The sequence below is a fragment of the Rhagoletis zephyria genome, unplaced genomic scaffold (assembly GCF_001687245.7).
Source record: "Rhagoletis zephyria isolate East Lansing unplaced genomic scaffold, Rhagoletis_zephyria_1.1 Rzeph_scaffold_00022, whole genome shotgun sequence".
Lineage (NCBI taxonomy): Eukaryota > Metazoa > Arthropoda > Insecta > Diptera > Tephritidae > Rhagoletis > Rhagoletis zephyria.
The window spans coordinates 296,560-309,631 of record NW_016157106.1 but is presented as its reverse complement, the minus strand read 5'-3'; the positions used below and the strand labels follow the sequence as shown (position 1 = coordinate 309,631).

The window sequence follows — 13,072 nt, the reverse complement described above, 5'->3', positions numbered from 1 at the left end:
ATTTACCAGCAAAATATTCTCGGACTAAAACTGGTAACTTCTGACAGAGAGAGAACCGTATTTACTCTCTTTTTTGTCCTCTCAATAGTCAGAGAACCGAGTACGGGATCGATTTCCAGTAAAATCTGACTGATTCTGACTATTTCTGACTAGTCCGGACTCGTACGGGATCGCAACTATAATTTTTTAGAATTTTTATGTCGCATTGGCTTTCATATAATGAATAAACTCAATTTATTTGTATATGGATGAAAACTGCAACACCTTTGGCGAAAAAAAAATTCTAAAAAATCAACGGTAACTTTTAGTCACTTGAAACTTGCACATTATCAGACTAAAATTGAAAAATAATAGTTTTTACTAGTGGGATTCATGAAACGTCGCAAAGTGGTTACAAATGTCGCATTTGTCGCAAAACTTGTCACCTTGCGCCGCAGCTGTGATCTGTTTTGTATGGAAACATTCTTGCGACAAAATTGTGACATTGCCATAGTATTTGAGTTGGCAATAGTTCGATAACAAAATTAGCCAACACCAGCCAACAATCAAAATCAAGAGTTACTCTCCCAAAGAGATGAAAAAGCAAAAAAGTAAACGAACAGGAAATCAGCCATTACTTGCAAAAACCGGAAGAAGAAGACACACCAGCTGACTTTGTTTATGTTTTATTTGTAAACAAACTGAAATTCATGTTGCCTCCATAGAAGAAAAAAGGAAAGTGAACATTCAATGTTCGCCAGGAACATTTCTAGAAGTAAAAACTAGTTGGCGCTATCATAAAGTCACATAGCAGGCAGCCAAAAAGCATATAAATACCAAAACTCGGAAAACGCAATTTTGTTTGTTTACAAAAATTGCAACCATATGTTTTGTGATCATATGTTTTCGTGTTGGATAATTTTTGCTAACTAAAATTTTGCCAGCACAAAATTAACGTTTCTTTTGCATCAAAATGAACGCTTGCTCTCTCAATTTTTGTCTGTTGGATAATTTTTTGTCGTTATCGAACGCCATCCAGTAAAAATTTGGAAAAACTATTACAAATTTTTGACTTGTCGAGCGCACCTAATCGTTGCAAAGTCAAAGTCGCGAAACACATATTTTTTATTGTCTTCAAATACTTCAAGAAAAAGTATATCTGTTAAAGCTGCTTCGAAATGTAATTGTAAGAACTTTTCTTTTTCTCTAACGCGCGGCATTTTTTTTTTTAATTTTACATTTGCAATCCGGAGTTCATACAACTTTGTTCGCAACATTGCCATTTCGCCAAAAATGCCACTTTACGACGTTGTATGAATCGCATTGCTATGTTATTTCAAGCAGCCTTAACCAATATACTATTTCTTAAAGTATTTGAGGCCAATAGAAAATATGATGGGTGTTTCGCGACTTTGACGTTGCAATGATTGTCAACTCAAATAATATGGCAGCGTCGCATGAAAGTTTTCACACAAAAGTAAAGCTGTGTCGCAAGGTGGCAAATTTTGCAAAACATGCGACATTTGCAACTACTTTGCGACGTTTCATGAGTCCCACTAATATGAACTACATATATTAATGAAACAGAATTTTTTTTATTTATAACAAAATTGTACCTAAAATAAAATTAAAATAAATGCCCTGACGAAAACAAGTGATTTTTTTTTAATGAACTAATTGAAATACTACTTTAAAACAAATGCAATGAGTAAATGTTTCGAATTTTTATGTTTTTTTTTGCTCAAAAAAACAATTTGTGTCTTGCATCTGTGAAGTTCAGAACGCAAACTTATTCAAAAGAAACATACTGACTTTGAAGTTGTGTAAACCAAATTCATTTTAAAGTAGTTGAAATTAAATGCAGAGTCGGACAGTCGACTTGCTGCATGCACACAATCCAAACTGAACATTTGAAAGAATATTTACATGTTTGGCTGTAGCTGTGTTTGGCGAAACATTAAATTTTAAATTTTTAATTTCGGGTTTTCTTAATTATGAAAAAGCATCTGTGAAANGTGCCGCTAGCGCCACGCTACATAACCGAAATCTCCTGGAGTCCCATAGCCAGTGATCAAGTTGCTGTAGTGGCCAATGCCAACAACATACACATACTCAAAACGATATCACCAGAAGGTCTTCTAACGCCCATGCGTCGCATAGAGATTAAAAATCCAAAAGCTGCTAATGCTTGCGTCAAATGGAGCAACCGCAGTGCCACAGAGTTTCTCACTTGTGGTTTCGATGGTGGTATACGCGTTTGGGATTTGAATTGCAACACAAACGATGAGAAATTTCTTAAACAATTTCCCTGTCCAATGACATGCGGCATCTTTTTGCCAACCGACGAACAGATTGTGATGTGTGCTGGTAAATCTACCTCAGTGGAGTTGTTTGATATGCGTTTAGAAGAGTCCGTAGTTTATTCGGCATCTAAATGGAAGCGCTCAAATACTCATACATTAGACCACGTCAAATGGGCCCTCAAAGTGCCATCGCGCGCTGATACGGCTAAACCATTGACGGCGGCAGAAAAACGGCGTAGCCACCGTAATGCAAATGGGGCTGATAATGAAATACCTGTTGGAGTAGAAAGTGCGGATGGAGCGGAGAATGGCGGGAATGCTGAAGTGGTCGATATGTTGGGGGCGTTGAAGTTAAGTGAGCCGACGCCAAATAGCACAGTGGAACAGAATGTAGGAGATGAGCTGGTAGTGCCGCAGCAGCAGCAGCAAGTGGTTAAGAAAAATGAAAATAAGACTGGCAGCGCTTCAATTTTCATGAGGGTAAGCTGAATTTGGAAAGAGAAAAAAATATATGCATGTATGCATACATCAATCACTTTTTTTTTCAAATCCCTAGAATCCAACCACTTTATTAAACCTAACCACCAAGGAACTGAACAAAGATGTCTTGGAGAAATTGAATTTTGTCTTAAATCATTCAGGAAGCAGGAATTTACTTTGTTCGAAATTATTTGGCACAAAAGCAGAAGCTCAACATTTGTTGGCAGAAGAATGTAAGTACTGAATTGAACTTGAGAAATCAAGTCACAAGCCATGCTACATATCGCTGGTTTGCTGGAAGAACGTCATATTCTAAGGAATACAAATTTCGAGTTAAACCGCTGTAAAGCTTAATCCTTGAACAAAAAAAATATTAATACACGTAGATCTCGGTTCGACAAAATCTTAAAAAAGTCTCGGAAACCCCAAAATATTCTGAAGTATTTAATTAAATGCCTGAATAGTAAAGCCAAATGTCCGGAAAATAGCCCCCAAGTCTTGATAAAACCTGAAAAAATTTGTGGGAGATCCCGTAAAATAGAACACGAAACACCCCAAAAATAACAGAAAAGTCCCGAAATGAATGCAGAGCCCGAAAAAGTCCAAAAAACGAAGATCTCGAAAAGTAAAGCATAAATCCTGAAAAGGCTCGCGCAAATCTTGAGCGGTTCTGAAGAAAATCTTGAGAGGTCTCAAAAATTCGGAAAATTTCCGCGTAGTCTAACTAATGGCTTTCATTTTTACCTTTTGCGTCGGGTTTTGTGGAAAATATTCGTTTGCATAAATATCTGATATCTACAGTTATATTAAAAAAATAAAAAATAAAAATAAAAAATAAAAAAATAAAAAAATAAAAAAAAAAATAAAAAAAAATAAAAATAAAATAAAATAAAAAATAACATAAAATAAAAAAATAAGATAAAAAATAAATAAAAAATATATATATACCCCACACGATCTTCAAAAGGAACACAACTAAAAATTTGGCATTTTTGAAATTGTGCACTAGTAATGTACACAGAGGTTTTATTTACCTTTCAGCAAAAGCTGGAGCTAATTTTCGTTATAAAGGTAAAGTCTCCCTTGGCCATATGATTAATATGTGCTAAGAAATTGTTTTTCGCATTATTTGACGAACGTGTGATTTTGAGTTGTGTCACCTTTGAAGATCGTCTGCAATATTTTAAGTATATATATTTTTTTTAATTACGTATTTTTCAATTACATCTTATTTTCTTCAGTAAAACATCACAAATACTCTAAAACTACGGGCATATCCAACTTATTTATGACACAATTAAATTCATCAATCAGAGAAGAAATATTGAATTGTATACAAAACAAGCAACTGAGCGAATGGCATGTAGCTGTTGCACCTACCATATCATACGGGTGAGATTGGGTTTTTCATACCTTTATAAGAACATACTACACTGCCGGAACAAAGTATAGGCACAGCAAATTTTTCACAATATATGCAACAATTTTCTTTCTAATATTTTTCCGCTAATAAAATTTTTTCCGCGTATTAAAATATACGATGGCTGAGTGGAAGATCGACCTATATCGGCAGCCAGTTCGAAAACGCTCTATCTCAAAAAACTTTTCAAGAACGCCCTATTTCAGAATTTAATTGAAAAACACCCTGGCTGCCGAGATAGGTCGATCTTCCACTCAGCCATCGAATTTTTGACTAACTCCGAACTTGCATTTTTTTACTAGAATTTAATGGGCTGCAAAACTCTGCATACTCAAAAAAATTCTAAAAATCTGATTAAAAAGTTGAAAATTTTGATTAAAATTTGCTGAATTTTCGCGAGTTTTGCACAAAGTGTAGGAATTATATTTTTATGCTTTTTGTTGTTGAATGTACTATATTTTTATACAAAATTGGCGGAAAAATTTTAGAATAAAAATTTTTGCATATATTGTGAAAAATTTGCTGTGCCAAGACTTTGTTATTGATAAAACAATATATTTGTATATAATTTATAAATTTGTCATGTTTATCGGCAATTTGTGACCTTAGATAAGTATCCCTATTAATTTTATATTTATCTGTTAAAGTTTCTGGCAAAAATGCTGCCAGGCCTTTGCCGATCAACTTTTGGAGCAAGGCTATGCACTACAGGCCGCCACTTATATAATAGCAATGCATCACCATGTTGAAGCTATCGAAATGCTAATGTCAAGGCATTACTACAAAGAAGCACTGCTAATCGGCCGCATTCACTTGCAAAAGGAGGATCCATTACTATCCAACATTAGCGACAAGTGGATTACACATTTGGATATGACTGGAAATTTGACTGGTTCGGCGTTACTGTGAGTAAAATCACATAAACTTACATACATACCTACACACAATTTTAAAAACCACAGTAATTTTGTATAGATATTCACCGTAAATTTTTGTTCACCAGTTCATCACTCATTTATTCCAAATATTTTTAAAGTATGTTGCATATTCTTAAATACAAATTAAAATACTCTTCTCTGCATTTTAGTTGCGTACTCTCAGGCCAAATGAATCGTGCTTATGAAACTTTAGCCAAGGTGCGCAATATTCATCCCGATATTGAACGTGTACTTGAAAAGATGAAAAGCAAACAGCTTGTGAAGCAGTAAGGCTAGACTGACAGCTATTCAGTATAAATACTTAGATTAATGATTTTCTACAATAATATGACCTACAGACATATTGAAATATTGAAGTTATTAAGAATTGCTCGAATGGCATTGTTATTGTTTACTTTACACTTACGTTTTTGTAAAAGTTAACTCTTTTTTAAAATACTGATTTTTATACAAATGAATTTTTAGTAATTGATTTTGAAGTGTATCAGAACATAAAGCGTGAAATTGAAGTAACATAAAATTACAGATACGATTTTTATTTAAATTGCATATCGAGACCTTACGGTGAAAAATAACGTAGGCGAAATTTTTTTCCAAAATTTTATTTCTTATACGGAAATGCTCTTAGACTATTTAGGTGCATTTCTGCAAAAAAGAAAATTTTGAAAAAAAAGTCGCTAAAATTTTTAGGTTAGGTTTCGAGATGTTGTTTCAGCGCCAGTAGACCACCAGTGTCTGATTCTGAAGCAACTTTAATTGATTTCCACGCTCGATCATCTTGTTGTCCGCTGAAACCGCCTATAAAATTTTGACCGAGTGTGAGAAAAACCAACTTGCGGCAAGGAGCTATTGGGATTTAAACGTTCATTAAACCCTGGGCAAACTATTAAAATAAGTTCCAGCTGCTAGAATCTGCTAGCCTTGTATTTATTTGTTATTGGTACTCCGCAGTCCATTTTGATCCCGTCTGTAAAGATGCCACCAGAATTCAGCTCTATTCCACTTCAGGAGCACATAACGCGCATACGAGCATACCAATGATAATCTATATTGACGCTTTAAAGATGCGGACGCTGGTCTCTACTCGGAAAACCTGATAAGGTTCAACATGGAAAAGGTATTATATTGGTTGAGAGTAAAAAGAATTTAAAAGAAAAATTATTATCGAAGGATCAATCTACCAAGCAGATTCTTACCGATGTCATAGGGGGCATTGTACCATTGCACCAATGCTCCAAGTATACCAAAAACTTATCTGGAACAAAGTCTCTTGGCAGCTCAGGCAAAAATTCTTTTGACGAGGTTTACAATTAGAAACGATGTAAAAGTTTAGTAACCTTACGAAGAAAAAATTAAAAATTTTAACAGGTATTTTAACTCTGAATCTAGTCTTACGATTTATGCCGGTTTTGTGACAATAAAGCTGAAACTTCCGAGCTGCTACTCCACGAATGCGATGTAGTGTCGGGAAGATGGGAGAAATATCCCGCACTACATATTAAGCCCGGGGTAAAAATCGTACAGTCGTTGCCACAAAAAATTGTATTGAATTTCTTAAAAAAGTTAAGACCGAGCGATGGGTTGTTAAAGAGCAAGATGACACTATTGAAGGACCGGCGGTTCGGACACGCTTCTATACTTAACACTCTGGCTAGCTATAACCAAGAAATCAACTACTCCGCTCCAACTACTGCCTTCGACAGGCGCTTTAGGGCGAACATTCTGTCAAGAAGAGAGTGGCAAACACCAAGGCCATGGATCAATTTCTACCCTGATGGATCTAGGCTAAACAGGAGTTTTCTCCGTATTTTAATTATCCGTCTGAATTCCGGACCACTGCATCTTTTCTCAGACAGAAGTTCTAGCTATGAAGAAGTTGCCTGTGTACCTTAATACACATGCCGTAACGAAGTCTACGATAAAAATCTTCTCGGATAGGCAGACGGTTATGAAAGCAATGAATGTGGTAATACCTAAGTTAAAGGCTGCACAGGAACGCCTTGCAGCTCTAAATGATATTAACGTCGTCTTCAAGTTGCAGAGTTTCCAAGCGCATCGCTATCGATCTCAAATTAAAAATTTCGATGCGAGTTACGTTCGATATCGAGTGCCGTGATTCGGGCCCTGAGCAGATTTTTTAGGCAAATACTACTTTAGCTCTATTACGGAACTATCCGGTATAGGAATAAAACCATTCCTACGCTTCGTAAGGGCTTTACAATGGTTCCATGAAAATAGTCACTGAGGCTCTCGTGTTTGACATCACCTGCAAGTTCTAAGTGAGTTGGTCATTTGAACTGGCTGCCACATAAACCTAACCTAACCTAAGACGGTGCATGCCATGTCGGGCTTGTAATTCATGATATGAAGAATAGGGTGGACAAAAAATGCAGGTGAGAAATGTTCATGCTCTCACCTCCTACGATTGTTCTTTGTCGAAAAAATACTACTCCTTAAAAAAACATACATATTTAGAGGTCGCTCAAGCTGCTCAAAGTCTCCCATGCATTTTATAGGGTTTTTTGCAGATACTCCAAATGTCACTCCAAATGTCATGCTTGGCAAATTTAGTTCTATTGTACATATTACCTTTTAAACAGCAAAAACCAAATATCGTAACAATGAAGTGCTCGTGGTACACCACTCATATTGTAGCTTAAAGAATTTCAAGAATACTTCAATGTTGTAATTCAAAAAGTTTTGAGGCCCACCAAAAGATGTAGGCGTTGAACCAGAATTAGAGCAATATGAAGCTATATGTCTCTACATGAGATTGCAGGCTTTTGACAAGAGGATTTATTCTAAAAGCTTATACCTTGCACACTTTAATTTCATGAAATAATCCCTCTGTCTTCTTAAAGAGTTGAATATAATTTTTCAAATCAGGGCGACCACCATTGCTTTACAAATAATTAAAGCCATGTGTGACAAACTTTTGAAAACGGTTATGTCGAACTATTTGATAATGCAGATTTTAAAAACTAGTGACATGAATTCTGGATCATGGAAATTTCAAAGCAGTTTCTTAATTTGTCTCAAGTATACATATAATTGTGTGGCAGTCGACTTTAGTAATGAGCTCGTCAATATTTTAAAAATTTTGGACCGTCATTATGGGGAGGCTCTGCAGCTGGCTCGAGTCTTTTTAGAAGAAAGTTTTAATTCCTCAGAGCAATGCGGGCTTGCAGCCTCATTTATTCAAATTAAGCCAAAGGATAATGCTTGTATAATTTATAATCTCAAAATTTGTGTGTATAATTTAGGTTGAAATTATACCATTTCAGTATATTTTTTCATTCTCCTGATGGCAACACTGCCTCGGTTTCTTGTTTCCCAAAAAAGTTAAATTTTAATCTGCAATAATACCTCAGTTTGCGTTATGGGGCTTTTCTTTTTTTTCGTTCCCAAAATTTCCACACCTTACCTATGGATGTGTGTATATATACCAGTGTATGCAAACGTACGAATGAATTATACTTTTTTTTTTTTTTTAGAAATGGGGGCAGCAGTGAAGCCATAAATTAAAGCATAAATATATGTCATAGCATGCCTTCCATTCCATTCAATACTCAGATATCTACATATATGCAAATACTTTGTATAAGTAAAACAAAAGAATTCGACCAAGAGGCGGCAGATTCTCACGAGTCGTCTAAATTCAATGAAGAACAAAAAATATTAGAGTGTCAGAAAGCGCTGGCATTGTCCACTACAAAGCAACGTACATTTAAAACGCCTCCGTTGCCTTCGACCACCACCCGCCAACATTCCGACTTTATTGCGTGTTAACCGTTGAATTAAAAGCACAAGATTCGCTAAAAATATTATACTCGCAAGATAAGAAACGGAATTGTACACATTTTTGTTTACACTTTTTACGACTCAAAGAATGTGCAATGGGTTGAAATAAATTTTAATTCACACGCAAGCAGATAATTTTATTGGAATTGAAATTAACGGTTTATGCAATACAAAAAAAGCTGTATAATATTACGACGAAAAGAAAAACAACAAGTATGTACAATGATTTAACCACCGTGCACTTGTTTTGGGAAATGATATTTAGGAATTTTGATTTTTTTCGCCCGCACCATTAAGATAAACAACAGTAAATGTAAACTGGATAGCAGGCACACTATATGATGTATGTCGCAATAAAAAAATGTGTCCCTTGGTCTTAAAACGGTTAAAAGAAAGTGAGGATCCGGTGTGATGTTTAGCCTCCCCGCGTGAAACCCAATTCGGCAGTGTCGTGTAAATTGTACACCCATCAGAATTTATAGTAGCGGATTTGAGAGCCTAAGGTGTTCCCTAGACCGCCTCCGCTTTAATCGTTGCAAAAAACTTTAATTTCTCATTTAAATAATTTTCAAAGGTTGGTTCTACATACACGGTCACAGAATCCGTTAGGGTTGGGAAGGTGGCATTTCTATGAATCCATGTTAAAAGAAGTCTGCTTTAGAAGAAAATTCCATGCCAAAATACTAGATGTATAAAATGGTAAAATGGTGCCGGCCGCTGTGGTGTAGTGGTAAGCAGTGCGCGCTTCCACTCCACAATGCCTGTGTTCAAACCCTGGTCAAAGCAACATCGCAAAAATATAGAAAAAAAGGTTTTTTCTTAACAGCGGTCGTCCCTCGGCAGGCAATGGCAAACCTCCAAGTGTATTTCTGCCATGAAAAACAGCTTCTCATAAAAATACAATCGCCGTTCGGAGTCGGCGTAAAACTGTAGGTCCCTCCGCTTTGTGTGACAACATCAAGGCGCACGCCACAAATCGGAGGAGAAGCTTGGCCAAACACTAACATATGTGTAAGCGCCAGTCTATTATTATTATTATAAAATGGTATATAGACGGCTCAAATATGGAGGGCAAAAAACTTACCATTGCAATGGGTACTCCACCCACAGAGTTTCAGGCCGATATCCTAGCAATCTCAACCTGTGCCAGATTAAACATTGAAAAGCGTTTTAAAGGCGTCTAGGAATTGTCTCTTCAGACAGCTGGTGGCCATCAGGGTCCTATCCAATTGGATGATTAACTGCAGGCCACTTCGGTAGCGCTTTGACTCTCTTATACACTTGGCAGCGGGAAACACGGCACATTGACGCTGGTTAGTTACTAGGACACTACTGGATTGAAGGTAACGGGTCGCTGGTGAACTGGTTAGGAAAGGCCCATCATCTGTCCTTGTTGGGCCGGAGTTGCTCTGTGGACTCAATTGGTCATACTTCAGACTTCGAGTTACAGAGTTGGTAACCTGAGAACGCTGTAAGTGTTGGGGAGCGGTAGTTTGAACTAGACGGGCTAGGCTTTTTGGATATGCTTCTGTTAGGAAAGACATACTTTTTTGAATATCACGTTTCTTACTGGTTACCTAATTGTTCACAACCATATGTGGTCTCACAAGTATCGAATCGGCCTGGCCACGGAGACGGAATGCCGTCTTTGTTTTGAATACGAAGCGAGTCGGAGCACATTCTGTGTTATTGTCCTTAAACGCATTCACAGTCGATCTCATTAGTATCAGGCATTCGCCTACCAAGTCATTGTTAGATTTTATTAGGGAGTCTGATATTATGTTGAGTTGTCAGAGTTGGGAACTTATCAAAGGCATACAAAAGATCTTGTGGGTCGCGATGTCCTGTATTTCTGTTTTTACTCAATCAATTAACTAACTAACTACATACACATTTGGGGTCTTTCCTACTTCCCCCAACTGCAATGTCAGCTCCTACAATAACCCTTAAGTTAGCTGGATACCTGACACATGAAGCCTCGAATGACCGAAAAAGTCTTTTCTAACAGCGGCTATAACTGGGAATCCAACGCTTCAATTCAGAACCTAATTTTGACACGAAAAGGCTTGCCATAAATTGAAGCCGAAGGTCGGCCTAAAATTTACACTTCCCTTAGGTAAGCGAAAGTCATCTGTCGCTTTGCTGCATACAGTAGGTATTGAAGAAAGAAGAATCAAGTTCAAAGTTTCAGAAGACATTATCTAAAATACACGACTGTTTCTAGCATTTTACCGCTGCGAGTGAAACAAACCGGTGAGCAAATGTAGAGCGATTTCTTCGATACGAAATACTGACGACAGCTGCTTCATTAAACAATGAAAGCCTACAATTTTACTCTCCCAAACTCATGCCAACTATACACACTCTGAAATTAATATGCTAAGCCGAAAGTTCAACGCTGAAACGCCCGAAACCATATAGCCGCTAGCAACTATAGTCGCCAATGCTTCTGCGCATGCGAGCGCAATCAGTTGCAAAGCGTTTGGCGTGGTGAGCATACGTATAAACGAGTAGTCACGGACAGCGTTTTGGCAAGCAATCAAGCGAGCAAGCAACCGACGTACTAGCTGTGAGGCAGGCAAACGCGCAAGTTCGTTGCTTAAGTCTTTCGTTCGTTTTCACTTTTCGCTTAACGGTGGTGTGTAGCTAGTGCCGGCAATCATTTGTGTACATACATACATACATACCTGTTATATGCTTGTACATATGTATTCTAACGTTTTGCGAGTGTCGAAGCAGCAAACAGTTAAAGATGTGCTGATGATACATTCTTGTTAACACAACAAGACAAACCAGTGAGATGTTTACGATATTAGCATAAATAAACTGTTGCCTTTGCGGTAATTGCTATAAATAGACCAGACGGTGGTGGTGGTGGTGTGCGATGTGTGGAAAATAAATGTTTTTTTTTTTATTGCTTTGCTTTAATGTTGTATGTTAAGTGCGTGTTGTAATTAGAGCTGATCGTTGAGCAGGTGGCATGTGTACATAGAAGTATGTGGCACGCATGCGCTGTGGAGTGGACAAGCGCTGGTAAACAACGAATTCGTTGAATGTGTGACAAATAATTAAAAAGTAATTAAAGCGCTAATTGGTGGGAAAAGAAAGCGAAAACGGGGGCTATGAGGAAATGCTAAAGAAGTGGAACAAAATGTGTGACCGAAAAAAAAAATCAAATTTTAAATAAGAAAAAAATAATAATAAAAAAATGAAAAAAATTAATTCAATTCTAGTTGAGACAAATTACAGCGCGCTTGCCTTTGTTTTGTTTTAGTTCAAACTATGCATATTGCCTTGCAACTTTTTACCTTTTTTATTCTTTTTGAGTTGAACTAATTGCTGTGTGACTTTGTAACACAAAACAATAATAAAAGTAACAATTAAGAATGCCACTTGAATAAGTTTATGGGTAAATGCGTTCAAAAGTTAAAATGCTTAATTAAACCAGTGCAAGTGTACGCGAAGATAACAATAAGAACAACAGAAAAATTAACTTAGCAAACAAATTTGCAAAATTAAAACGTTGAACAAATTGCAGACAAAGCGTCAACGTGAAAAAATGTGACTGCTTAATAAAAATCTACTCAGCTACTAGAGCAGGCAGTTGGGCAGTCAGTTGGCTAGCCAGTTAGTTTGGTGGCTAAGCTAGCCGACACGTCGCGCAGCAGACAGCTCAGTTAGTCAGTAAAGTCATCCCGTCAGCAGCTCAAACGGCAACAACGCCCAACTCACGCTGTCATGAATTTAAATAAATACACCAATACTTCGTATATACATTAGGATGGTCCAAAAATGCATGTGAAAAAGTAAAGTCGGAATTTTTATGCTCTCACCCCCTAGGATTGTTCTATATCGAAAAAAAGGAATACGTCTATTTTTTTTTATTTTGAAATCAACAGATATTTAGAGGTCGCTCAAAGCGCTCAAAGTTTTTCATGTATTTTTATATGGGAAAAAGTAACTTTTCATATAAATGGTATAGAATCCTTAAAAATCAATATTTTTCTACTCTGCTTATCTGCAAAAAATTTAAATTTTTGAATTTTAAAGAAATTTCCTCTTTTTTCTATTTTCATTCTACATTGCATTGCATTTTTTAAATAATTTTTGGAATTAATCATATCTTGGAAATTACAAAAACGCCACTTTAA

At 36.6% G+C, this 13,072-nt stretch overlaps 2 protein-coding genes across 6 annotated transcripts in view; both read left to right on the top strand.

Annotated features, from left to right (window-relative positions):
- Positions 1-5,560, top strand: part of rig (gem nuclear organelle associated protein rigor mortis) — a 15,758-nt gene extending 10,198 nt beyond the window's left edge. The window contains exons 7-11 of the mRNA XM_017615001.1: positions 1,994-2,762; positions 2,839-2,995; positions 4,004-4,154; positions 4,830-5,087; positions 5,270-5,560. Coding sequence (XP_017470490.1) covers positions 1,994-2,762; positions 2,839-2,995; positions 4,004-4,154; positions 4,830-5,087; positions 5,270-5,390 — 1,456 coding nt within the window. The 3' untranslated portion in view covers positions 5,391-5,560. The remainder of the gene's footprint in view (positions 1-1,993; positions 2,763-2,838; positions 2,996-4,003; positions 4,155-4,829; positions 5,088-5,269) is intronic.
- A 5,834-nt stretch (positions 5,561-11,394) lies between these two features.
- Rcd6 (Reduction in Cnn dots 6) overlaps positions 11,395-13,072 on the top strand; it is a 29,040-nt gene continuing 27,362 nt past the window's right edge. For 2 of the 5 annotated variants that reach the window (XM_017615139.1, XM_017615130.1), the window contains exon 1: positions 11,395-11,511. The gene's annotated coding sequence lies outside the window, so the exon portion shown is untranslated. Of the gene's footprint in view, positions 11,762-13,072 lie in introns of all 5 variants that reach the window. The other 3 variants (XM_017615124.1, XM_017615116.1, XM_017615107.1) reach the window with 3 other exon arrangements.